The sequence below is a fragment of the Platalea leucorodia genome (assembly GCF_965183815.1).
Source record: "Platalea leucorodia genome assembly, chromosome: 8".
In the NCBI taxonomy this organism is placed as follows: domain Eukaryota; kingdom Metazoa; phylum Chordata; class Aves; order Pelecaniformes; family Threskiornithidae; genus Platalea; species Platalea leucorodia.
The window spans coordinates 42,533,612-42,558,972 of record NC_138830.1 but is presented as its reverse complement, the minus strand read 5'-3'; the positions used below and the strand labels follow the sequence as shown (position 1 = coordinate 42,558,972).

General features: G+C 36.9%; 1 protein-coding gene across 5 annotated transcripts in view; it reads left to right on the top strand.

Annotated features, from left to right (window-relative positions):
* The window catches only part of PHKB (phosphorylase kinase regulatory subunit beta), an 85,784-nt gene extending 62,177 nt beyond the window's left edge, over positions 1-23,607 (top strand). For 3 of the 5 annotated variants that reach the window (XM_082320767.1, XM_082320769.1, XM_082320770.1), the window contains 13 exons: positions 232-314; positions 395-485; positions 3,850-3,911; positions 3,994-4,156; positions 4,995-5,076; positions 7,711-7,768; positions 9,518-9,608; positions 10,928-11,130; positions 15,134-15,268; positions 18,514-18,643; positions 19,051-19,158; positions 20,474-20,614; positions 22,560-23,607. In XM_082320767.1, coding sequence (XP_082176893.1) covers positions 232-314; positions 395-485; positions 3,850-3,911; positions 3,994-4,156; positions 4,995-5,076; positions 7,711-7,768; positions 9,518-9,608; positions 10,928-11,130; positions 15,134-15,268; positions 18,514-18,643; positions 19,051-19,158; positions 20,474-20,614; positions 22,560-22,697 — 1,485 coding nt within the window. In that variant the 3' untranslated portion in view covers positions 22,698-23,607. Of the gene's footprint in view, positions 1-231; positions 315-394; positions 486-3,849; positions 3,912-3,993; positions 4,157-4,994; positions 5,077-7,710; positions 7,769-8,586; positions 8,678-9,517; positions 9,609-10,927; positions 11,131-15,133; positions 15,269-18,513; positions 18,644-19,050; positions 19,159-20,473; positions 20,615-22,559 lie in introns of all 5 variants that reach the window. The other 2 variants (XM_082320768.1, XM_082320771.1) reach the window with 2 other exon arrangements.
* The last annotated feature ends 1,754 nt before the right edge of the window (positions 23,608-25,361 follow it).

Below are 25,361 nucleotides of genomic sequence, written 5' to 3'. Positions count from 1 at the left end.
TAGATACGCTGGGAGTATTTTCAGAGCAGCTGTGAAACAGCAGTGCTTGAAAGCAGTTTATATTCGTTGATGAAATCTGTTAGTGGTTTATTAGCTAAGGTTTTTTTAATCCGTTGGGTTTTTCACTGCTGTTATTTTAAGACAGCTTTTCTAATATCTTGTACTGTGTATTCTGGATGTTGTGCTTGTGTATTTTTTTGGTGTGTGACTAACGTATTCTTTCTTACCTAGAATGCACTGCAGTTCATTAAGCAGTATTGGAAAATGCATGGTCGTCCACTGTTTGTTGTACTTATCCGTGAAGACAATATAAGGTAGAGAGAGAGAAAAGCATCATTTGCAGTGTGGTATTTACCTAATTGCAAGATTAATGGAGTTCTGTTTCAAATTTCAGAGGGAGCAGATTCAATCCAATATTAGATATGTTGGCAGCCTTTAGAAAGGGAATTGTTGGAGGAGTGAAAGTTCATGTTGACAGAGTACAGGTACGATGGTTTTCCTCAATGTTGTGCTCTCACCTCCTTGTGTTGGTACACGTATTCTTACTACTTTTGGTTTTCATGTCACTTCTAAGTATTTTATTTAGTATCATAAAATTGAGGAGTCAAGACCCAAGACATTTGGTACAGTTTTTGTTTTATCTGTAAAGAAACATGGGTTTATTTTAATTCCTTCTGATGAGTCTTTTGAAAGTGATAATCTTCACAGAGGATTTTCAGAAGGGAGAGGGGTTTTGGTTTTTTTTATGTTTGGCAGTCTTGTGAAATTACCACCAAAGGATAAACCCACAATGTCAAGCATTGAGGGATTTCCTTTGATTAGATATTCAACGAGGGGGAAAAGAAAAAGGTGCTTCACATTTATTAAAATTCTTACAACTAAGATCTAGTTTTAACATCTTGCTGTTTGACTTAAGATTAAAGCAGGAACGTTACTTCATTAAAATGTGAAAATTACTGAGTCAGGTGCTGGTTTTAGACACTTATATGTGCTAGTTAATCTTAGTTTACACCTATTGGAGAACCCTTCTTTTACAAAGAGAAAAGACCAAAGACACAGTTATGATTTCTTGTTCCCTAGAAAATAATGAATTTGTAGAAGAGCTGGGTCATTTGTAAATTAAATACTCATAGCTATAATGGTTTAAGATATCCTTGTAATCTTTCAAATATCTATGTAATTCTACTGGTCACATGCAGGTCATGTACTCTCTCCTGTTACCATTTACTTTTCCTGTAGCAAATGCCATTACTGTCCATGGAAAACCTCTCATTTGTCTACAGTGTTTGTTGTTGTGGGTTGGATTTTTTTTTTTTAAATTTAACTGCAATTACTTTCTTGCCTTGCATTTGATTAAACTGATGTATTATCAGGCGAGAAATTTCTCAATTTACGTAGTGTGTCCTTATTTTAAGCAGTACACTGTTAGAGTTGTCAGGGAGTGAACTTCCCCTTCCATACTCATCAACCTTCTGGAAAGTTTTTTTTTTTTTTTTAAAGTAATTAATTAGTAGGGTTAAAGTATTTAAGGTGTTGACAGTCATTGGTCTTTGCTTTATTTGTTATCCATTAAAAAGAGTACATGGTAAAACTACAAAAAATGTTTCTTTGGATTTTAAGCACCTTCAACAAAACCAAAAAAAGCTGTATGAGCTATGATGCTTTAAATTGTAGCGTGAGCACCCTGAGGCTTCATCTGTTACCTGCAGTCATGATTTCCCATTGAAAAGAGTTAAGAAGTGGGTAAGTGATCTGATGCCGGGGCTGTGCCAAGCGGCAGCCACCTTCCCTGCTCTCCGAGTCAGGCAAGCGCCGGAGCCAGCAGAGCAGCCACGGGCAGGAGGGACGGGGCAGAGGGAGGGCTGCCGTTAGCCTGGCGCGGGCTGTCGTCTGGTGCCAGGTTAAGGCTGCCGTTATTTGAATTACCGATGACAGGTCCAGCACGGGTGATTTCTGCCCTCCCAGGTTTGTTGTTGGTCATTGCCCCTGCTTCAGTCCTGCTGATGAATTTGTGTCTAACCGTGCTGTAACTTAAAACTATAGAATGATCAGGTGTGAAAGCAAAGCAAAACCAGATTTGGTTAGTAACAGTCAGTATCACAGAGGTGAAGAGCTGGTAACTTTTGTAGATCGACAGCGGGTTGAATCATGTGCAGAAATCACTTCCAATGGATCTGCCATTGAGAGAATCCTTAGTGTAACAGGGCCCTAATACAATTTCATTAAATACAGTTACGTACTTGCGCAATCCCCCTGTAGACTGAATGAAATCTATTAAAAAAAACGCCACAAGAACGCCTTATGCTTTTTCCAGAGAGAAATTCTTACTGCATCCATAAATACAACGTGCTGACTTCCCCATATGTCAGTACATGTTTAATTCTGTTGCAGCATATTAGTTACTAACTTTAAGATTTAATTCCTGTTATGGCAGTAAGGTAAGGATACAAAAACTGCTTTGGGTTGAATGCAAATTGTCTTTCATCTCTTATTTATTCTTAACATCCCTTTCTCTTTTGCAGCTTTCCAAAGCCTTTACATCTTTCTTTTACCTTTTTTATAAATGAACGGTAGATGTTGGTGATCAGCGCCTTTACCGGTGCAATATGGTCTGCTTTCTCCTTTAACTATAATCTCTCAATCTTACTGCACGGTTGTCACATTTTGGAAACAGCCTTGTTTCATTATGGGGGAGGATTTGCGACAAGAGTAAGGGTCACGTCTAATGTGTGGTGTTTTCTTAAATAATTCATCTATTCCAGCAAAATATATATTGAATCTAGTGAATTGTATTCAGCTGCTTCATTTAGATGCATATGGGTAAACGTGCCTAGAGATAGAATGTATGTCTCTAATTGGGTGAATGCTCTTTTTTCTTGTAAAATATACAAAATGTAATCTCATTTAAAAATGTCTATGCTTAGAAGACTTGCAGCTTTTTTCCGATTTTCATCTTTACTGTCTGTTTCCATTGTCGTCATGTGTTCAAGCAGATATGCAAGTCAAAGAATGCATGACACTAGCAATAAAAGCAAAGCAGGTTTTTTTATATTCAATCACCCCACAGTGTAACAGATCAATATTTTACTGCAACTTGTGTACAATGAAAGTGGAATTTAAAAGTTCACGGTATCTACTCAATTTTATTTAGCTAATGAGAACCATCAAAAAGCAGTCTTAAAAAGCAGTCTTAAAAATGCTGTAGTACAGTATGTTTCCTCTGGAAGTATAAAAATAAGAATTCCCTATAAATTTGGAGTGAATGAATTGTAATGACTACATCAGATAAATGCAACGTTGAATTTCAGGTATCTAATATTCTGAGACAGAAGTATTTGTAAGCTGCATCTGATGTGCAAATTTAGGGCGGGCATGCTTGGATGAAGGAATGAGTACAGGGTAGGAAATGCTGTGATGTTGTGTTTTCCTGTAACATCACTGGGACCGACAGGAAAACTCCCCCTCCTTCGGCCATCCCTGACACAACGAGCATTATGATCCAGAACGCGGGTACCACGCAGGACTCTTGAGGAATGCAAATCCTTCTCTCGTGCGTTTTCTGTTTTGGGGAGGGGGGCTGGACGTTGCTTGATTAAGCTGTGCATTGCAGGCAAACGAACAGCAGAACACCAGCAAAAAAGAGACAGCAGCCCCAAGGGACTCCTGCTGTCTTAAGCGAGATGTTAAGAAAGAGGAAAAATACTCTGAAAGCGTAAAGATATTTGGAACTGTAGATAAAGAAACTACTTTCTCAGTGGAAACCACCAGCAACATATTGAGATCAAAAGACAACTATATAGTTATGTACATTTCTGCATCTTTTTAAAGTTTTTAAATTTTTCATTTCAGACATTAATATCTGGAGCAGTTGTTGAACAACTTGACTTCCTAAGAATCGCTGAAACAGAAGAGTAAGGCTATGTGTCAATAACAATGATAAAGTATTTGATAATTGATATATTTCCTGAACTATGAAGAAATATTATTTTTCAGGGCTCCTGTATTTAAGAGTTTGGAGGAGCTGGATCTTCCAAAACATTCAAAAGTCAAGAGACAGTCTAGTACTCCAAATGCTTCTGAACTTGAGCAGCAACCAGATGTAAATATTAATGAGTGGAAAAACAAGTCAACCTATGAGATCCTGCAGAAACTTAATGTAAGAAAACTTGATAAAAACACAGTGTAACTTCGTTCTCATGAAATGAGAAATTATGGGCCGGTATTCTTTCTAACAGCAGCCTACTTAGATCAACACAATTAGTGTCATGGTTCAGTGTCAGTAATATAGCCAGCAACATAAAATGTCTGATGGCCCTCTTCGTACTTGGGGAATCTTCCTCTCGACGGCCCTTTATCGTAACATCCCAGAACTTCCTGGCCCTTCACGCTGTAACTGTTGGCTTCTGTTTCCCCCAGCTACCCAAATCTTCCTCTGGTAATCAGTGACCATCTAAAAGGGGACCCATTTGTCATGTGTCTTATGAATAGATATTTTATTGCTAGACTAAAATTCAAGAGACTTCCAACAGCTGGTGTTCACTCTGATAGACTGGTAGCTTCTTAATGATACCAAGGGAAAGTTCCAGTCTGGCATTTTTCCTGTATCTAGAAGAAAACTACCAGTGACCGTTTCCAGATCCAGTGTCCGGTACGAACACGCAAAGTATCCTGCTTGGTTCCCTATGTCATTACAAGTGTTTCTGCTGTAAATGACAAGACCCAAGAACAGAAAGTGAGGAAACATTTCTGAGGCCAAATTATTACAACTTAATTTGAACCATGGAGAAGCCTCTGAAAGCAGCAGTGACAAGGATACAGCATACATAGGCTATGAAATAGTTGTGAAGTCCCCCTAGAAATGAAATGTGTAGACTTCTTTTTTTCTTAATTAAAAAAAAAGGCCCTCTGATTTCACTTGAAATTTTTAATAGCTGTTCTGGTTTTGCTTCACTGAAAATCTGAAGGCTATTTGTGGTTATGTTGTTGCTCTTAAGGACTGCAATTGCCTAGCAAGTCAAGCATTACTCTCGAGTATATTGCTTAAAAGGGAAGGACCGAATTTTATCACCAAGGAAGGTAAGAGCTTCTTTCATTTGACTATGCTGAATATTTCAGGAAGCAGCTCTATGGTTAGTTGTAATGAACATGAATAATGGCCATGCATGCAAGCAGTTGTGTAACTATTTTCTTTGCCATTTAAAGCAATTTCTGCATTAAATGGGACATGCAAATTCATAGCGTGGTGGGGAACGAGCTGCTAAATATATGAACTCTTTTAGGTTGTTTGTAGGCAGGTGCCGTATCTGGTTGTAATTTTGAACACACAGATCCAAAAGATAGGGGATTTGACCTTGTATAGAAAACTGAAACTAAAGACAAGTTTGTGTGTCTGTAACATTTCGTCTGAAATGTGTGAAGTTTTATACTGAATTTTTTTATTTTACTTTTTTGTAATCGGACTAATTCAGTATATCTGTGAATCTTTAATTTTGTATTATGGCTTTGTATTAAAGCATAGGATTTAAATTAATGTAAAAGAATTCAGAAAAGGCTACTAAGGTTTGTGGCTTTTGTGCTGCAAGGTTTGTTTGTTTTTTTTTTTTTCCAAAGACTACTTATTAGCTGCTTTTGTATAGATGAATACTCCTCAGAAAAAGAGGAATGTTAAGATCAGATCTTAGTTACTCATCAAGCAGTGTAACTTACCACCTCAGGTTAGAGAGCCCTGCTTCATAATTTTGATACAGGACAGCTGGTTCTTGTGGTGGAGAGCTGTCATTTTGACATAAATATATATTATATCCCTATTGCTATAGTAAAAATGTCACGGAAAACAACGTAAAGTGGAATAAAATTCATTGGCTGATACACAGTGCACTGTTGAAATACAATGTGAATCCAAAGCCATGGCCAGAATCTGAGCGCTAGGCACGTGCAGCCTGTGGAGCGGGCTTTTTCACCACCGTTACCTGGGCCGTTGTCAGGCTTTGAGAGCCTTGGTGGCTTTCTTCAGTCCTTTGTAGGTTGTGTCCTTCTTTGCTCTGGAATAACTTGAGGCAGACTTCCTAACCGCTGTATGCAACCAGCATAGCCACTTTTGACCATTAGGTCATGACGATGAACTTAAAAACTCTCTTGAAACCATTTAGGTCGAAGAAGTACAGTTGTGCCTCTGACTGTTCAGAGCTAACTTGTATAGGCCTTTTTGTGCCATCCCATATGAAACAGTAGGTGATGATAACCTTTTTAATATGCACCTTGCATTAAACAGTCTGAGTCACTGAATAAAAGTTCCTGTCCTCCTACGACTGGAGATTACTGAGACTGACATTAAATAATCACACAATCAATAAAACATAAATCTAAAAATAAAAGCTGAAGAACCTTGGGTGTTCCAGCTGACAGGCACAGGCTGTGATTTTGTGAGTCAACTTCCACTACTCTTGTTGTTATAGATGAACTTACTGTTCACCAATAAGTGCCTGGCATGAAAAACACTGCCATTCCACCTGACAATTTAAAATCTAGAAGCTAAACGAAGTCTAAATAATGGAATGTTTGTCACCATTTTTACCTCTAAAATAACGGCCCCCACCTGACCCCTGCACAGTTGAAGAGATGTCTGAGCAGCAAGCTGATGCACTATGATCAACTATGGGCTGACAAAAAAAATGATATCTATTGTTCTGATTAATTAATGTACTTCATGCCTTCCCTGAAGCCTGGAGTACCTACTCTGACTTAGAAGCAGTGCTCCTCCCATTTCCTGCCCTCTTTTTTCAGGTCATGTCTGTACAGCCCAAGGCTAGTTTAATACGTAACACTTCACAAAACGTTCTCTTTGCTTTTGGCGCACAGAAAAATCAGCTTGGAGGGGGAGAGAGTAGTAAATCAGCACTATAACGTCTTGTCTATCTGTCCAATATCCCCTGTTGTACTTTGCCATGGTGATAATTAGCTGCACTAGAGTAGTGCTGTAATGCACCTGACTACCAAAGCTAGCTCACACAGTCACTTAGGCATCTTTGTGGGCCACCTTATTGTGGTTATTCAGGGCAGAGCTGCAAAGCAGTGAACGATCCTCTCTTTCACACTCTCCCAGCTTCCTGTAAAATGAAAGCCTCATGTCCCACATGATTAACCAGGTGCTCTCTCATTCGTATGCAAAGCTGAAAACAACTCGTGTCTTGGATATCAGCTATTACAAACTTTGTCCAAGCCTAGCATCACTTCAGTGAACTACGCTGTCAAGCACAAGACTTCCCCGTTGCTTCCTGTAGGTTTTAGCTCAACGAAGAGGCAAGACAGTGGAGAGTATCTACATCCCGTACCCAAAACATAATCTGCAGTTTGAGGATGTACCTTATGATGGGGATGTACCTGTATAGGCCAAATCTGTACGTAGATTAATTTTCCCCAATATATTGCAACACTAGGTGATATCGTAAGTCTCTTTATAGCATGTGCAGCAAATTTAGCTGAAATCTGGTTTGGCTTCTTGCGTAACAACATACAACTGAATGATAGGGGACTTGACTGCATCTGAATTTTAGATGCTGAGCACAATAGGTAAGGGCTTTACTAAAGCTGATTCAGAATTAACTGATCTCATCAAATTTACCTTATTACTATTAAATGAAAAGCTGTGCATCTTTTTTGTGTTTTGTTTGTGTTTTGTTTTTTTGTTTTGTTTTGTTTTAATGCATTTAGGTACTGTTGCTGAGCATATTGAAAGAATCTATAGACGAGCTGGCAGCAAAAAGCTCTGGTTTGTATACATATATCATGTTCCTTTTGTTTTACAACAAAATTTTGTTTTCCTAATGTGCTTATAGAGAGTAAAGCTGGATCCTTATGCACTTAAAGGAGGAAAGGAAAAGGACAGCTTTACTGATGAAATTGTATTGGTTCATTGCAGCTGAAGATCTGGTCTATAATGCTTTAAAAAAAATTAAGTATTTTCTTACTGTTGTCTTCCAAAATATAAAAGAGTAACAAGCTGGTTTTGCTATGAGTGCTATTGCCAATATACAGTTCTCGTTGAAGTCACATAATGAGAAAAGAATACTAATATTCTTATTTCTTACAGGGCATGATAACATATTATCAATAGCTTTCTGTAGCAAGGCTGGTGATCAAACATAAATCAGTTAAGTTGATACACTTCCACAGTGTATTTATTGCCCTGAAATAATTTGCTTTGAGCCTGACTTTATCACAATAACTTCAAAAGGTTTCGGCAAGTGGGTTGGTATTTACATGTTGTTTATTATAAATTTCTTTGCCCTGAAGCTCAGTAGAAATTTCATTTCTTTTTATCCAAGCAATGAGTTGAGCCTGTCCTGAATCTGTTCTCTCACTCTGTAATTATTCCTAGCAGATGAGTCTGTAAATATAGAAACTGTTTTTCATTTTTTATTTTATTCTGTTCATACAGTTAAATGGGCCTTTGCCAATAATAAGGTAGACCCAGAATACCTTGGTGGTATTTTTTGTAAAGAATAAAATTCAAAAGTATTTTTAGAAACAAAACATGTAAACTGTTTTTCATTTCTCTTCCATGATTGCCATGTGACATACATATAGGTTGGTGTTGCGCTACAGTGCTGCATTTGCACAGAAATTTTCTTCTTCTATAGCCCCACATATTACTACTTTACTGGTACATGGGAAACAGGTAAAGTGCCCAGAGGTCTGAAATGGAGCTCCGTGAGATTTTGGTTTTCTTTGCTTATTTGCGTTTTGAAATGCTTTGCTCTTGATTTTAAGAAGTGCGTAGCAATTTTCACAGGAATCAACATCAACTGTTTGAACTTTTTTACTAACGTTCTAGAACATTACAACTCGTTCGTTATCTCTGTGGATAAATTATTCTTAGTAGCCTAAAAGCCTGTGCTAGAAAAGCTCAAATACAGGTCTGTTAGCTTTGTATTTTGTCAGGAAATTATTATTAAAAGTAATTATATCTTTAACCATCAACTGGATATACGAAAAAATGTTTTTCTTAGAAGTTACAGCTAGTTTTTAACCTAGCAGTTTACACAAGTCTCTTCATGCTACACATGCAAAATATTACCTCAGCATGGAAAACAAAACAAAGCCTTGGTGTTACGTGTTGTACTTTCTCCTGCAAAACCTTTCTAACTCCTCAAGCTTAGTAATTTTTTAGTCTCTTTATCTTGCAAAATGATGAAAATGTCACAAAAGAGAAGCTGGCATATCTTACCTGTCTGTTTTCAAGATGATGCTGACAAAAGAATGACAAGCTTTTTCTGGAGCTGGTAGTTTAATGAGTTCTAACTAAATTTATTTTTGATCCATTAACCTATATCTAGACTAAAAAATGAAAATCCATAGAAGATTACATAATAGCCGACGCAAATTCCGCTTTATAAATAATCTACGTATTTACCGAGTTAGTTTTGAGCTCTCTGCTGTGGCAGACTTCAAACTTATATATGAATTCATTAAACTAGCTTTTGATATGTAGTGGGATTGCTCTGTTTTCTGCCCTCAGGTCTGTTGTGCGCTTCGCAGCAAGTCTTTTAGGTAAACTAGTGGACAGCCTTGCACCATCTATTACTAATGTTTTAGTTCAGGGCAAGCAGGTAAGTCTTTACTCCTCAGAAATGTGTTAAGGAATGATAACAGAGAAACTAAATAAAGGGACTTTTGAATTTTGAAGGCCTCTGATGCTTCTGTTGGAAGTATCCAATGGCTTAAAAAATGTTGAAGAAGAAAAATACAGAGAAAATAAAGATACATTAAATACTTGCATATATTATGGGCTAATAAATTTAATGACAGAACAATACGGAAAAGACAGTTCAGTGTCTAGATAAGAAGGGAAGAGACATGATTTATGTAAGTCCTTAGATTTTATATACATGGCCTCTTATTTCACAGAAATAGATGGAGTCAAGTAATAAAGCTTCTTTTTAAAACTTACTTAATGAAGAAGTAGCCACTCTCTCTGTAATAGAGCCGGAGACAACAGATGGGTGGCAGCTGAGCAAAAAGTCTTTCAGGATTTTAGTTTTCTGTTCCAAACAAAGTTCAATTATCAGTGTTTCTTCCTTTTCTAAGGAGGACTTTTTTTTTTTTTTCCTCCCAGCACAGTAATTTTAATTAAGTTCACGAAGAGCTGTATCCAAATAATAGTAATTGAATATTATGTATTTTTGTATTAAAATATGTATATGTGTAGACTTATCTATATACAATACTATTACGACAGATTTGTCTTTGTCTTACTCCAGACTGAGGTCTGGGTGTGGGCTTCTGGCGCTACGCAGTTATAGAGGAAGCTGCAGCCGCATGCAGCGTGATTTGTAGCTGTTTCTTCTCAACTTTTTAACCTAACTTGCCTTCATTGATCCCTTTATAATAATGATCTTTATTATAGGAGAAAAATTAGTGTTGCTGTGTTTTACTGACAGTAGATTAAAAACAAATCAGAATTTTAACAAAATTCCTTTTTTGTGGTTAAACAATCCAGTACCAGCAATATATTTTCTTAAAATAAAGGCTATAACTTTTAGGATGCTATTAAAAATAAGAAAACAAAACTAGAAATTTAATTCTGAATGTTAAGTGAGCTCCACAGCTGAAATGTCAGAAATGAAAGACTATCTAAACCTCATGTACAGTCACGATAATACAGCCTTGAAACCAAAGCAGTGGTCTTGTACTTCTGTTTTCATTTGGAAAAATATATTCCATATTTACTGTGGTCTTTAGTGAATTTCATTATTTTAATAGCATCCAACTAACAGTATTAACAAGCATCAGTCATTGACATAAAGTTATTTCTGTATTGTGAAATTCTAACAAGAAAAGCCGAGTTCGTGAAGCTTCATTTCTGTATTGCTTCTATGGTGCTTTTATTCCTGTCCCTACCTTCTGAATTGTTTTCAATATACCGTAGGTGACACTTGGAGCTTTTGGCCAGGAGGAAGAAGTTATTTCTAATCCCTTATCCCCGGGCGTGATTAAGAACATCATCTATGAAAAATGTCATTTACAAGATGAAAGAGAAGCCGTAGTTCAGCAGGAACTTGTCATACATATTGGCTGGATCATCTCAAATTCACCTGAACTTTTCAGTGGCATGCTGAAGATACGAATCGGGTCAGTAAAGTATTTATTGTTCTTTGTACTACTAGTATTGCAGGGGAACATACATACTTCAACAGATTGTTGCTACAGTGCAAAAATAGTTTATATAAGATGATGCAGCAAAACTTGTATACTTCAATTTTACATTTCTAGGAAGTCCGCTTTAAATTAGCGTGCCAAAACCAGGTACAAAACTAATCTCAAATTTGCCAGTAAACAGTGTAAAGTGGAGGACGGGCAGTCCCTGTAATAGCCTTTTTGAAGCTTTCCTACAGCTAATAATACAGCGAACTATAGGATTTTTCAAAGCTTGATCCCTGTCGTGTTAGGGCTTTAAAACCAAAAACAGTGTCGTGGCGTTAGATGCGTTCTGTACAGCAAATGAGCAGCGGCAAGTGTGCTGCCTCCAGGTCACCCTGTCCTGCCGGCAGCCAACAGGCCATGTTCTGCCGGGCTGACCTGGTGGCCAAGGAGGCAGCGACCAGCTGGCTCACCAGACTGCGTGTAGCTCTCGCATAGGCACAGTGAGTCTCCGTGAACTGAAGGGGTTCTGGTTTAGATTGCAACTGGCCTCACGTCCATACCTGAAATAACAGAGTATGCACTCGAGTGTATTAGTGGTGCTTCTGAGACAGTTTCTTAACCTGGCAGCAGAGCTACAGCACACTGGGGGCCATCCAGAGTTTCCCAGTTGCAGAGTGGATGCAAAGTCTGCTCACAGTTTGCTCTCTGTGCATGGGCAGCAAGGCAATCTCTACAGAAATCTATCATGTACTAGGTACAGGTGTGCTGCATGTGCTTAAGGCTGGTAACTGGCATGAATTTCATTACTGGTAAACATGTGATGTGGACAGAGAGTCCTAGAAGCATAATGGATCACACCAAACGCTGGTTCTTCCTTTACAGTGCCCATAGGTAATGTAGCTGCACACAGGGTGTGCTGCTGCCTGCCCACCTCTCAGGCAGGTTAGAGGGCCATGGCCGGAGGCTAGGGATGTACTGCACTGGCAGGGAGGGAAGAATCGAGAGGTAGAGAGGACAGTAAGAGCTGCTACTGTCAGAGACTTTCGGGACTTGAGGAAGAAAGAGGGAAAAGTACAGTCTAGAATTCAGGCTCCTGGATGAGGCCTTTAAAAGCTCTTTGCTCACTTGAGCAGTCGCCCATGTCATGTAGGTTTGGGGCAAATGGGTAAAGGGTAGGGACTGCCTAAATGCAATGATTGAAGAAGGATGCAGCATGAATTTGATTCCCTTCTGAAACCACACAATTCGCCTCCAAGTCAACGTACACTTCTAGTTCCATTCTCTGGTTTCTATTAAGTGCTGAGCTTATAATATAGCCTTGCCTAAATCGATGTTAAAAGTCTGGCAACCATGAGCAACAAATCCCTTGGAAACAGTGTTTGAAGGTACTTAAACTATTTCTTTTCAGAGTTTCAGCACAGTAATCTACCTAAGAAGATAGCTTGTTCCTTTAGAGTGTTGTCTGTAATGGGGACTTGAGGTAATAAAAGCCTACTGCAGTTCAAATGTATTTACCATTAGAGCTTTTCTTAAAATATTTTGAGGCACCAAGGTATACTTCTGATACTTGGTGAATCTGAATATCTTATATCCAGCATAACAAAGATGTTGTTCAAGAGCAGTTTTCTACACAAAAATACTTAACTGCTGTGGTAAAGAAAAACCTGATTTGTCCTATAAGGTTGCTAAAAATGTCTTTTTGTTCTCCAAAAAAAACCCAAAACAACCCCCCTCAGCTGAACAGTATCCCTATTACAGACACACACAACACTTCTTGACTGTTCGTCAGCTACATAGTTGCCCAATTCTATACTAAATAGGTTAGGCTAAGCTATACATAGCTTAGGAACCACAAACCTGAATCAAGTTTAAAACATTATTTACCTACTGGATTGTTCTATTTAGTTTTTTGATAAGGTGACCTACAAATAGTTTGTGCTGGAGCGTTATATTCCATGGTATCTGCACATACTTTGCTATCTACAGAAATTAATTGTTTTTTCACATTTAGGAAGAGACAGATGCATTTGAAAAAGCACTTCTTTGAAGAGGCCAGGTGCTACTGACTGAGATTTACAGAATTAGAGAGCATGCTTTAGAATTAGAACTTAAGTGTTCCATCTTCCATATTTTTTTCATAGAGAAAATATAGCATTTCGGCACTGGAGGTAGTTACCAGCAGTCTTTTTTCTAGCACACAATATTCCACTTTAGCAGTACATTCCAGTACGTTCCAGTCATCATAAAAACAAAAACTTTTCAAATCACTTGTATTAAACTGCAAGTACATCTCTCCTTCTGCACTTAAATACCTTTTCTGTACCCTCTACAGATCCATGTTACTCCTCTTTCCTCCCCTTCCTCATTCTCTGTAGCGAATCCTTTTTGCAATTTTTTTTTTCCTTTCTTCCAAGGTTAATGCTAGAGATTCAATTTCCTTTATTTCAGTGTTATCACCCACTCCAGTGAGCAAAATTAACCTTCTCACAGAAACACCATTCCAGTTTGATAATGATTTGATTTAGTGTCTTGTTATTGATTTGTTTTCAGGGTTTCATGTTGAAATAGATCAAGTTCCTGACAGCCCTATTAGTATAAAAACCTCCAGCCAACTGACTTCTACCCACCTCTTATCAGTGAAGAGTTCGGTAGGAGGTCCACTCTTGACTTTGCTATGTTTTGTAGGCCACTGCAAAGCAAAAACACCAGTGAATGACTTCCACACAGATACATTTGAGTCATCAGTGGAAAAAAGAACCGATTCCTAAGCCGGTAGTGTTTGTTAATCCTAGTAACAAGAGAAGGACACTATGCACCACTAAAATAAATAAAAGCAGTGTGTTCTGGATAATGTAATATGTCCATGTTGCCTAGTATTCTCTCTTATCTTGCACCTTCAATGAATGGTCCTAGAAACCTGAAAGTTAAAGCAACATTGAATCAGTTGGCCTGACACTTCAGAATTCTGTGTAGTTACTAAGAATCCTGCAGAAAAGATTGTGACTTGACTTACATAAACAAAAACATTCAGTACCTTGTAGGCTAAATAATAAATGCCTGTGGAATGTGGCTATACTGACGACACGGTAACTCTCTTAGCAACACTCTGCATTTTCTGATAAACAGAGTAAGGCTCTTTGATGTAACCCACACTTGATCAGGTGTTCTATGATGGACTGTTTGAAGAAAAACTAGTTAAGTTTCTTTTCCCTTTTGATACTAATACCTACTTGAACTGAAGCAATGTAGATGGTAAGAGACTGAGCTGCATGCTCAGTTATCTTGCTTCAGATGCATCTATACATTATTTCATCTTTGATATTACATTAGAGGCCGTAGCACTGTGTTTATGTAATGTGCAGAATAAAAGTCAGCATTTTCCTTCAATAATTTGCAAAGTTCTGCCTCCCTGATACCCAAGGCTGAAAATTCTTCACTGTCGCCATATTTTTATTTAATCAAATCTTTTCAAAAGGGAGTAGTAAAAGAAAGAAAAGTGCGACAGACTGCAAAAAGGAATTTCAAAGGCTAAAACTATAAATAAGCCCTCAAGTCTTTTTAAATGTAAAATAATTTAATTTTTACGTTTGTTTTTTTAAACTCATCATCAAATGCATATACTGTCAGAGCACAATTCTGCGTAGGAATTTTAACATCAAAAGGCAGGTAAATGTTTGTCTTGATGAACATGGGATGTAGGGGAATATGTGGTCAAATATATCTTCCCTATGAAAAGCATGCTTCACAACCCATTTCTTAAAATCTATAGATTATCCCTTTCAATTTGTATCATACTGCAAACACACACAAAATCTGAGTAAATTCCACAGCACAATAACAGTGGTAGAGTATCGGTTTGATGTTTTATGCATGTCCTGACAGGCAAATAGCAGGATCATGTGGCATTCTTATGAGCTATTTTATTCGACTAATTTTTCATCTTTGGAAACTTTGTATTTAATTAATGAACGTATCCCTCCCTTTATTTCAGATGGATTATCCATGCTATGAAATATGAACTGAAAATCCGTGCTGGGGATATGCCAGCCAAGGACTTATACCAGCTGTCCCCTAGTGAAGTGAAGCAGCTTCTGCTGGATATTCTTCAACCACAGCAGCAGGGGAGGTAATGAGATGTGTGGGTTTGTGGCACCTGTTTTCATTCATAATAGGCTGTTCAAGTAATTTTCATTTCTGAACTACTTTGTATACACCTGAAATCACCAGGCATCTGCAATCAGTAATGTACTTATTTAAGGAAAGGTAGCAAAAATGCACTTTTCATTCTTTCACCTGTGTCCAGGTTCTACAATTGTTTCTTTTATATTGCATCTTGCCTTCTCAGCTTTGCAGAAGTCTTACTTTATAGTAGTAATCTCTATCCTTTGGCAGTAATGTGAAGTATTACATTCTTTGATGCGGGGAAAGGAGCCAAAAATTACTCAATACCGTCTACTTAAGTAACTTGTAAGAACAGTTTGTCTGCTGTTCAGTGCCCGCTTTCTTCTAGCTTATTATATGAATTAAGAACAGATGTTCTCTAGAATTCTCAAGAGATAGCGGTGCTGCCTGAAACCTGTAATCTTTTCTCCAAGCTGTAACTAGCTGCCAAAAAGAGCATTCATTGTGGTACAAAGTGTGCGAGACAAAAGTTAAAATTACATTATTTCCACTTAGCTATATTGATAAGAGTAAAGCCAAAAAGTCTTCCTGTAGGTTTTACTTCTAGTTAAGTTAGATTAAACTTTGGCGCATAATACTGATGATAATTTCTGTAGCCCTTGACTGAACGGATGATGGCCTTTTCTCTCAACAAAGAGGAAATATACCACGTCATACTACTTATGTTCCTGCTTCATTCAAAACACATTCTGTTTTTTTCCCCAATCTGTAATGCCTGAGAAGCAAGCTCCTTAAATCGGTGTCTGCTCTCTCTTATCCAATTTGTGTGATGTAGAATCTCTCAGTCCAACTGACTATATAATCTGTATCTTCCACATGCTTTTCAGTGTCTTGGTTGTGGTTATTAACGCTTGCTGTTTAGTTGCCATCTCTACTCATGTTGATGCTGACATTATTCCTCTAAAACCTTAGCAGAACAACCCTAGGTTTCTCTTTGCAGCATTTTCCATTAAACATTATGTTATTTGGGAAACAATTTAGTCAATCACAGTAAGAAATTGAAGCACCATCCTTCATTACAGATCTTACCTGAGTTGTCACAGTGCCTTCTGCTTTTGATTCCTTTAATGGACAATAGCTGGGTCAGCAAAGAGCACTCTGGTTGATTTTCTGACGATGAAGATTCTTTTTTGGGGGTTATCTGAGTACAAAAGCTACCCAGCATATCCTTCAAAACTTCCTATTCTTTAACTTCTTCCTGTACAGTATTACTATTTTGTTTTTCCTTACCCATTAGCAACTTGTTTTAAAAAGTTCTCTTCTTGACAGGAAATACAGAACACTGTCTCCGTGCATTTTCTTTCTGTGACAGTTTTGCCTACTGGTGCGATTTTTAGAAAAAATCTCGGCTGCTGTGATACCATACATAACTGCCAAATTAATTTGTCATACATGAAGGGCTAGTGGTATGTGTACCTCCCTAACAGTCTCTCCAAGTTTTCATGGAAGATAAAATTTTTGCAATTTTCCTACCTCTTACACTGGGCTCCAGGATACGATACCATACAGATAAATATATATTTATATATACATCGTCGACAGAGTGCAGACTTCCACGGGTATTCTTTTTGACCTATTTATGTAGGTCACAAGATTGCGAGTAGCCTTTTTAAAATGGAGCACTGTTCTTTTAATGTTCCAAACAGTTATAAAACTCATTTTGCTCATACAGTTTACAGGACTCTCTTCCTTACTACAGTAATTTAGATAGGTTGGAATATTTTTGACATCTTCAAATGCTTCTGTCTTTGTATTAAGAAAACAACCTTTTATTTCTATCACAACTTGTCTTTTTGTTTTTATGAGTTTTCTTGTCCTAGTCCAAGGACAGAGCTGTGCAGAGAACGAGATGAAACTGTCATAACAGGTACAAGTTTTTGACAGTTAAATGTTTTGTTGAGACATTTTTTCTTAATTTGTCATGTTAATCTAATACAGTTATACAGGGAAAAAAACGCTGCATATTGGCTTGATCCTGGCAGTGGTAAAGTAATTAGAAATCAATAGTAAGTCAGTGACAGCTATTGTATCACAAGTGCTTTAAAGCTTTAAATATCTCCTTTGTTTTCATAGAACATATCCCAATTACCTAGAGCTCAAACTTGTTCAGAAGATGCACCACTTAGTGATACTTTTTTTTCCTTTCTTAAAAAAAGAAAAAAAAAAAAAAAGAACCCAAAAAACACCACCAACAAAAAAAACCCAAGTCACAACACACTGTTTGCTTGGTTTTCTAGTGTCGTTGGGAGCTAAACTAAGAAACTTAAGAAAAGTGTAAGAACATACGTGGTGTTGTCTGAATTGAAGTTCTCTTTTCTGGTCAGGTCTCAGAAGGAATTCTCACCATTTCTCCAGTATTTAAGATTAAGGTTTTTCAATGTACGATCTTTTTGTTATTTCATCAGGCGCACTGGTATCTGCATAAACAAGTAATTTTATTGACAAGTAATTTTACTCTGAACATATCAAGTTAATCTAGCAATACAGAGGAAAAACTAAAACAAACAAACAAACAAACAAAAAACCAAAATACCACCACACAAAAAAAACCAAACCAAACCAAACCCCCAAAATATTAGTGCTGAATTTCATTTGAGGTAGGCTACAAAAGTTCTGCAGAACAGCAACGTTAACGAAGTTGACCAAGACTTTTTTTTTTTTCCTCCCTTCTCTTTTCAAACAGCCTACTGGAACCAGGTCTTTGCTCATTGAGCTGTATTTATATAATGAATTGTTTTGCCTACTGTAGTATGATAAAACAAATTTTAGTATTATAGTCAATATTGGTTTTTTTCAGCGTGTATAAATTTGGCTGTCATAGGTACCACACAGTGACTTCTGTTCTAGATATGGTTTAGTTTATGGTGACTTAAATTCATTACACATGATGAATTCAGCCTGCTACTGTTACCGTAGTGCACTGGATAGAATTCACAGTTAATTCTTTTACTCCAGTTACATAAAACACAAACACACGCATAAGAATAACATTCTAACCTCTATGTATTGAGTATCTTGATTTTGTTTGCTTTAGAGCATAACTTACCAGAAAGCACAACATGTACTGCATATGCATCATTAATATGTATTTGACGTCACTGCTTACCTTACTGCTTACCACAGAACATGGCTTGGTTCCGCATCTGTAGCAGTTTTTTACTTCAAGTTCTCAATTTTCTTTGTCCACAGAAGCTGGCTAAACAGAAGGCAGATAGATGGTTCTCTCAATCGAACTCCTGCTGGATTCTATGATCGGGTGTGGCAGATCTTGGAGAGAACCCCTAATGGATTAATAGTGGCAGGGAAATTTTTACCACAGGTAAAACCAGTAGAGATGCTCAGTTATTTCTGCTCTACCTGACTATTAATGGTGAATTATTTTATCGTTAATGTCGATTTTATGCCATAATGTATTCCTTACGGTAATTTGTTCCCGTTATGATATGAAAAAAAGAAAGAAAGTATTTTCAAGTTTTCTTTTTGGTTCTGAGTAAAATACAATTAGAATAGAATGGAAGTCAGTTATTTTTATTAAAACAGTTTTATAAAGGCATAAGTCTAGAAGACCCTTTCCAAGTCATGGACTCTGAAATCTGCTCCCTTTTTGATCCTACAGTGGTCATATTTCTTAGTTGAGTATTATTTATTCAGCAAATAGGCTCTACCTGGCGGTGGTTTTGATTTAATGCAAATGCTCTTTGAGTAAAAGTATGATTTGTTTTTCAGCAACCAACCTTATCGGATATGACGATGTATGAAATGAATTTTTCCCTTCTAGTTGAAGATATGCTGCAAAATATCGACCAGCCGGAATACAGGCAAATTATTGTAGAGGTCTGTGGCCTACAACAAATGAAATTTTGTAATGTACATGAGTATGTTACAGCTTAAAAAAAAAAAAAAAAAAAGTAATGGAGTTAAATATAGTTAAATATAAGTTAAATATAAGTTAAATATAAACACTTGCTTCAGTGGTTTCTCCATGGACTTTTGTATGATTAAACAGATTCCTGTTAACATGTTCAGAATATACTAAGTTCTTGATCTTCTTCCCCTTCAGCAAATAGATAAATATTAATGACAGTGCCAATACAATTAGGTCACAGGAGGTGAAAACTAAGAAGAATAATTCCAAAGAAGCTTTCCTAGCCTGTTCCTAACAATTTTCTAGGTCTAGGGAAAAAACTGCTCTAAAATATCAGTTTGCCCTGTGATTGATTCTTCTTTCGCATTTTGCTGAGGCTGTCTACTAAGTTGCTTTATGCTACTGAAATCAACTGACTTCGTTTCCTTATGTTCCCATACCTAACAGTAAAGCAAGAGGCTGTTTAAACTCCTTCCCCACCACTGCACACTTTTTGAACAGATCAAGAGCATCTGTACCCTCGGTAACTGACATCTGTGCTGTCAGCAGCATTCATTGTTAGTTCCCAAGTATATGCCTCTGGTGTGTGTGCGAATTCCTCCACAGTAAAGTCAAATCCATCTCGATTCTGGCTAACAACTAATGGTCATGCTGCTGAACATCCTCAATTTTTGCTAAAAGATAACACAATTAGCACAACCCAAGATGACCAATACAGACTCTACTGCCCGCCTGGAGTTATTACAACAGGCCACTCGTCATGTTCACCTTCCTATTTTAAAACTTTCAGATATAAGGAATGTAAATTCTCTTGAACTGAGACTTTTTATGGGCGTCTACTGACTTTGGGTTTTATGAACTCTGTCATAGTACGATTATACCATACGTGATTACGCCTCAAAACATCAAATGCTGAGGTTCAGTGTTTGCTGCTTTTCACCGTCTCCATTGGCTGAGCACCAGCATTTGTGCAGCCACACAGTGAACTGAATAAACTGGAAAATAACTTCCCTGGCTTGCAGCAAAGTTAGGTGTTAATGTCAATCATTTACACAGCGCCCTTAACTAGGTAGTCACCAGAAATTGTAACCTTTCATAAAAGCCTGCTTTTTCAGTGATTCTTTTATCAAAGTCAGAATTCTATTATCTCTGCACTATTATTTGTGCCATTATTAAATGGCTTCCTGCTTGAAAGAGGCATATGCAATTATTAAAAGTGTTTTTATGTAACCTGAATTTTAACAAATCAAATTTCAAGACTTACGGTCTTTTTCTGCCTTCTAGTTGTTGATGGTTATATCTGTTATTTTGGAGAGAAATCCTGAGCTAGAGTTCCAGGACAAAGTGGACTTGGACAAAGTGGTGCAAGAAGCATTTCGTGACTTTCAGAAAGATCACAGCAGTCCAAAGGGAGCTGAAAAACAAGTGAGTAAAATATTACTGTCTATAGAATTTACCATTCTTATTGAAGTTAGTTATAAATGTTAATTCTGCGTGGCTTAGAACAAAAAGCAATTGATAGGAGTTCAGAATGGACCACAAATAATAAATTAATATACCCAAGTGCTGCATAAGTCTGCAAAGAGCCCGTAAGCAGATAAAAGGTGCGCACTTACTTTATTGCTGAATTGTGAATTGAAACTGGTATGGTAAGGAGAACGCACACAATGTTACATAGCTCTGAAATGTGAGTCTGGGTAAAGCTGAAATAGTTATAATATTCATTAAAGGGGAAAGAATTAATTAGGGGGGACACTAGAACAGAGCAGAGTTAAGAATAACAAAAAAAGAAAGACAAAACTAAAGCTCAGCAAGGAAGTGTGAACTTAGGATCTTATGTATGCAGATACTAAGAAAAATTTAGTAGCCAAAGAAATATTGACAATACTAATGTAAGAACTTGAAATGCAAAATTGTTCTTAGCTACTGTTTTTTGTGCTAGAGTTGCATTCATGACTTAGCAAGCTTAATCTCTAAGGCTTAACATCCAAATAAATGAATCTTGATCATTAAGTAGCTTTTAAGATTTACTTCGCTGGGATTTTAGGTTTTATGCTTTAAAGACCTCTAAATATTCCTGCTGCAAGTTTTGGTGCCTCAAAGCTCTGAAATTTTGTAATAAAGCCAGGTTCATTGAACTGGTTGAAGGAAGAAATATGAGTAAAGCAGTGGGACAAGGCCCTGTGCTACTGAGGATGATCTTCCTCGCTCCATCTGGCATTTTATTGTGCACAATATATTCAGAGATATCTGTGCTAGCTCTGAATAATGTATTGATTCATAACATATTGATATGCAACAGCACTTCCTGATCCTGAATTTAGCTCCTTTAAAAGATGAGGAAGGATGTGTTCCTTAAGAATTCTTTCAAAAGTTTCAAGGGTCACTTTTTTGCCACTGCTTTTTTGTAATAAGCTTTGAAAGCAAGCCAGATATCCAGCCATAGCAAAATATCTCCTTGCACAATACCTTTGTTTTTAAAAGGACACAATTTTCTTTAAATTATTATTATTTTGGTCTGCCCATTTTGGGGGTAATGACTCTGTGGGTGTAGCCATCCACACAAATGGCTATTAAGTTCCAGCTCTGCACGGTATCTTGAGTATGCTACTGGCTTCTGTGACAAGCTGGAGGTCCCGAATGGCTATACACAGAAAGAAAAATCCCATGCAAAACCCAGTTTTCACTGGTGCTGCCCTAGCCTCCATTAAAGTGATGGATTTATTCCCAAGCCCAGATCTACTTAAAACAATGCCTTTTTGTCTCTTAGAAAGAAATCCCGATTTATAGTTGTGAATAGTATCTTTAAGATTGTTGTTGGAAATTCCAACTCCTTAACGTTAAAATTTTCTGGAACCTGACTCTCCCATATTCCCAGGTATATGCCCACTGGCAGGTAACTGCGGCCTAGTTAGGATTGCTCTGATGATATTCTGTCTCAGGTTTTCCTAACAAACACTGCTAAAAGAAATCCTAATTTGTCTGAACTATGCTCTTCCATTAAACTGACTTGCAAGTATTTTGAACTTTGTTAATTCCCTGTTAACATGTAATAAATGTCAAAACTATTTACTCCAGTAATTTCAAACACACCTTCAAACTACAGAAGTCCAATATTTTCACCACACAATCTCTGCCCTTGATTTAATAAAAATAACCAATTTCCTGAGTTAGAGTTGAACCTGTATTACAGCAGCCAATATATAATTTGAGAATAAGCAGATGTTTTAACATCATGAACTGTGCAAAACAGATGTTCAGTGAAGGAAACCTGTGTTGTTGATCTGATAAATGAATTAGTTCATGTGCTACCTGTGGTTTGGTTCTTGGATTTAAAAAAATTTGGCAACTGCTTTTCCCTCTCCTGCAGGACGACATGACTGCATTCTACAACACTCACCCAATTGGAAAAAAGGGAACATGCAGCTACTTGAGTAAAGCTGTGATCACTTTATTGCTGGAAGGGGAAATGAAACCAAGCAATGATGATCCTTGTACCATTAGCTAAAGCTTGAAACACAACATAGGAATTGTTGCTTTATTGAGCGTTCTATGTATTTTTCATGCATATATTAAAATACTGTTTTGAAGAGTAAGCCTGGCTAGTAATACAAATGCATACTATCCTTTGCTGAAAGAAGTGCCATTAAAGATACTAAGTGCCACCTAATTTTTTCCTTTCTCAACTATGCAGCATGAAACTCCGAGCACATGAAGTTAGTCCTATGATATTTGATTAAATTGAATGGGATTGTATTTATGATCTTAAATTATGCATTTAACATAGTTGGTAACTTCAGGAGAAATGTAGTATGAGATTTTGTCTTTATACTGCTCTTTATTTATAATTACAAACAAGTTTACTGTAAATTCTAAATGAAATTCAGAAAATACCATCATTAACATGCATACCAATCAGTGTGGAAATATGAAAATTGGATTATTTTTTTTATTATTCTACACACAAATTAGAGGTGAAGGTTAAACGGTTGTTATTCTTTAAAGTTTTTCTGTATCAGTTCAATTGACAGTGTACATTTAGGTGTTTGTTTTTTTTTTAATTTACCAGTTCATTACTTGATATACAGGTTTCATCCTAATAGAGCAACTTTTTATCTCTAGCAATAAATATCACTGCAGTTTCCTAATTGTTATTTAAACATCTATAAGTTAACAAGGGAAACGTATGGTAACAAGATAAGTTTGTTTCAAAAAAAAGGGCAAACAAGCTGTATTTAAAATTAACATCAATGAAGAAAAAACTTTGTATTACATAAGCTATCAATGCATTTAAGAATTCAAGATACACTTGTCTCCTAAATGTGTGAAAACACTGTATGCTGTCTGCTTTATTTTGGTGAAAGTAATAAAAAAGCAAATGCTTGTAAAAAAAAAACAAACCTGTCAATAAAAATACTTTAAGTTACATGCAAAGACTCCTGTTGACTTTAGTGGCAACCTTTAATGTGCTACTGGAACCGCTCTGAATGGATCACTGAAGTGCATCTTTTAGCAGCACAAAATATACTAAAGCTTTAGAACTGGTCCTCAAACATTTTGATAATTAAATTAATAGTGACCAGCTACAGCTCAACTGTCAATAATAAATTGTTGCCATATTTACGTTAAAGGCAAGTAGTTTAACTTAGAGACAAAGGGCAAAAGTGATGGAGTGAATCTGGGCACAAGAGGAATATTTATTTGAACGCACTTAAGCAGTGGTTAGTACTTCCTTGATTTGCAGAACTTCCCCAGAAATCACAGAAGCAATCCTCCTCAAACCAAAATGGTAGAAGAATTTGTTGTTGAAGGAGGACACTAAACCATTAACAAATCTCTTGTCAGATCATGTGGAGAATAAGTAAGGTTGGAAAAGCTAATTTTGGGCTAATAGAGTCGTGGTCTTACTGCTCTTCCTTGCTGTAATACATTTGTGATTCAAAGAATAGCGGAGAGGCAGCAGGGGGGACAGGGAAAGAAAATCCAGAAGAAACACACATTAGTTACTCACTGTAGGGTACGTTATTGTAGTGTGTTAGTACATTTAATAGCAGAACGTTGTCTGAGGGGCTGCAGCATTGCCCTAACTCCAGTACGAAGCCTACAATTAAACAGCAGACTCAGTTGGCAGCAGTTCTAAATACTGAATGAGCCACTAGTTTAAACACCAATCCATATCCTCAAATTTTTTTGTTCATTACTGCCTTAGGAATTTTTTATTTAAAGTGTTGCTTGCACATCTACAGCTGGTCGTGGATCAGTGATTACATAGATAGCAAGCATATCCATTCCTAGTGTTTTTAAAAATATTCTTTAAAATTGATGTATCTCTTGCCCCACAAACACAGAACATGAACAGAACTCTTGTCTACAAACGGTAAATCCTATTGAAAGGAAGCAATCCTTTAAATACAAAAATCTACGGATTACTTCAGGAGCACTGGCATTTTGCTAGACAGTAGCACTGTTGTTTGGTTTTGCAATTGCTTGTGATTTAAAATGTAACTGCATGTTAATTCTTCAAATAGCAGGATAGCAGTTTTGCATTTCTTTACATCACTTACTGCTTCTCTTCTCCTCTTACTCCTTTAGTACCTCCAGTTACTAGTCAGCCTCAAGTTTCTTGATCTGGGTCTGAACTGTGTAACTGCAAATGAATGAAAACCCCAGGCACTGCTTTTCCTTATACAAACTTGGAACGAAAATCCATGCAAACTCTTTCTGTCTTCCTTTATAGCCTTGAACACATGGTTTATGAAGTTTATGGCAATTTTTCAACTTCTACAAAATAAGGCTAAGTACCTAGATTAGAAGAGGAAGATACTAAAATCCAGCAGAGTCTGCATTCTCTGAAAAAGGTTCTTGTGTCTGGAAGGACAATACCATTAATTTTTCTCTTCTCTTCCTCAAGCAGGGACAAGGAAGGAGTGTGATACAAATGGCTCTCACGTAGCACGCCTACTAAATTATAGTTTTAAAAGACAACACAAGACAATTGAAAAGAAACTAAAATTTCTACTAAAGTAAACTTTTTTCATATATTATAAATTGTTTGAAGTCACAGAGGAAAGAGAAACCTTGGTGAGAATAAAGAGGGTATCAGAAAATAAATGGTAAACCACATAGATGGTTTTTAAACAGCCATAGCCAAGTAACGCGATTAATGTTTAAC